This window comes from Rutidosis leptorrhynchoides, chromosome 3 (assembly GCF_046630445.1).
Source record: "Rutidosis leptorrhynchoides isolate AG116_Rl617_1_P2 chromosome 3, CSIRO_AGI_Rlap_v1, whole genome shotgun sequence".
NCBI classification, from domain to species: domain Eukaryota; kingdom Viridiplantae; phylum Streptophyta; class Magnoliopsida; order Asterales; family Asteraceae; genus Rutidosis; species Rutidosis leptorrhynchoides.
The window spans coordinates 537,109,024-537,111,069 of record NC_092335.1 but is presented as its reverse complement, the minus strand read 5'-3'; the positions used below and the strand labels follow the sequence as shown (position 1 = coordinate 537,111,069).

Genomic DNA, 2,046 nt, shown 5'->3' with positions numbered 1-2,046 from the left:
GTTCACAACCATAACAAATCTTAAGACTAAAGATCCAACAGAATTAGCTATTTCTTCTTCTTCCCAACTGCTGCAACCTTTCCCTTCTTATTCACACTTCCACCACCACTAGTAGATGCCTCCCCTTTTCCTTTAGGACAACCTCTCTTATTATGTCTATACTCTCCACATGATCCACACTTCTTCAACTTACCTGATAGTTACATAGAAACAACCATGCTAAGAAATTTAAACTAAGTAAATAGGAGAAAATTGTAAAAGTTAATTAACCATTACCTTGTGTTGACAGTTTTCCTCCTTCACCAATCTCATCAACTTCATTTGCAGACATCCTTCTTTTTTTTCTTAGGTCTTCCAGGAGTGGAAATCTTTTTTGGAGCCACAAGTGTGTACAAATCACCAGCTTTTGGCCATAAATGACTGCCATTCAAAGGCTCAATTGTAAACTGATAGGTATTGTTCCAAGTAGTTAACTGATACACAGAATGAACCCAAGTTTCTGGATCACCAACTTCAAAACCATTTTCAACCATATTCCAGTTGACTGCAACTGCATGTTTGCATGGTATGCCAGTTAACTTCCACTTTCTACAGGCACAAGTTCTGGTCTCCATATCAACAACAAACTGCTCTTGTGGTTGTCCATTGATAGCTGGTCCACTAACTTGGTATTTTTGGTTTCCTCCCCATAAAACATTGCACTTGTTAGCTTCAGATTTGATTTTTTCAAAAACTTTAGCAGCTCCAATACTTAAAGGGCCATCACACTTAGACCTTTTCTTGATAACATTCACAATCCTTTTCATACAATACTCCCTAATGTACTCTAAAGCTGTGACAATGGGTTTGTCTCTTGCATCAATAAGCCATCTATTAAAAACCTCACACATATTGCTAAATAAAACATCAGAAACAACCTTCCCAGTAACGTGACTCCTTGCCCATTGATGAGGAGGGATATCACTTAACCAAACATAAGCAACATTATCAAATTCTTTTAACTGGTTCATTGCATGTTCAAACTCAGGTACAGTTGTCACAGTGGCACACCTCCACAAGTGATTTTTATATGCCACTCCTCTAAATGAACCTTTCATATTGCCATGAATATGCCTTAAACAATGTCTGTGCTTAGCACATGGAAACAAATTCTCTACAGCATGTACCAAACCCTAATAACATAAATTAATCAAAGTAACATTAACCAAAACCTAATAACAATTAATTAGATATGAATGAATAATTAAGTATGAATGTAAACAAACAATACCTTTTGTCTGTCTGATATGAATGTAAAGTTAGAGTTGCTGCACAAATCAAGATCTTCACCCAAACATTTTAAAAACTAAGTCCAAGAAGCTCCACATTCTAGCTCAACAATGGCATATGCTACAGGATAAATGCCATTGTTGGAATCAACACCAACAGCAGTTAAAATACAACCTTTTGCTGGTTCCTTCATGAAACAACCATCTAATCCCAACAAATCTCTACCAATTGCCTTGAATCCTTTCTTGAGTGCTCCCAGACATACATAGATTTTTTTGAAAACCTTAGTTTTAGATTTAAGGTTACCAGGTTCCACATCAAGTTTCACAGTTGTACCAGGATTAGACCTCTGCAGTTCTAAGATATAATCTCTAAGTTCCCCATACTGTGATTGATAATCCCCTTGCATTACCTTAGTTGCAGTTTTTAAAGCACGATATGCTTTATACTCAGAGATTACAAGTTCCATATCTGTTTCTAAAAAAGCCTTAACAGCTTTAATAGGTATTTTGGAATTTGTGGCTAATTTGTGCAACACCTTGGTTGATAAGAATTTGTAAGTGCAGAAAGGTAGCTTTCTGGATTGTTTGCAAGTGTGATGGGGTTTTTAGGTTTTCACCTCTCATTCATGACAATCTGGTTGTTTGGATATAAATAAGACAAAGTCACATTTAATAATCAATTTTCTTTTCACCCACTCCCTTTTTGCAGGTGGACAAGATTCCCTCTTATCACATTTATTGGAATCCTCATTGACTTGTTTGTCTTTACCCTTTA

General features: G+C 36.2%; 1 protein-coding gene across 1 annotated transcript; it reads right to left on the bottom strand.

The window, feature by feature from the left end:
• Nucleotides 1-317: 317 nt before the first annotated feature.
• On the bottom strand, nucleotides 318-1,738 carry LOC139901979 (uncharacterized). The gene is made up of 3 exons (XM_071884637.1): nucleotides 1,366-1,738; nucleotides 1,271-1,281; nucleotides 318-1,172 (listed from the first exon to the last, which is right to left on the bottom strand). The coding sequence occupies exons 1-3, from the start codon at nucleotides 1,736-1,738 to the stop codon at nucleotides 318-320; spliced, it is 1,239 nt and encodes a 412-aa protein (XP_071740738.1).
• Between the last annotated feature and the right edge of the window lie 308 nt (nucleotides 1,739-2,046).

Bases quoted from the DNA above. Each gene is read 5' to 3' on its own strand.
- LOC139901979 (XM_071884637.1), bottom strand. From the start codon at position 1,738: ATGGAACTTGTAATCTCTGAGTATAAAGCATATCGTGCTTTAAAAACT.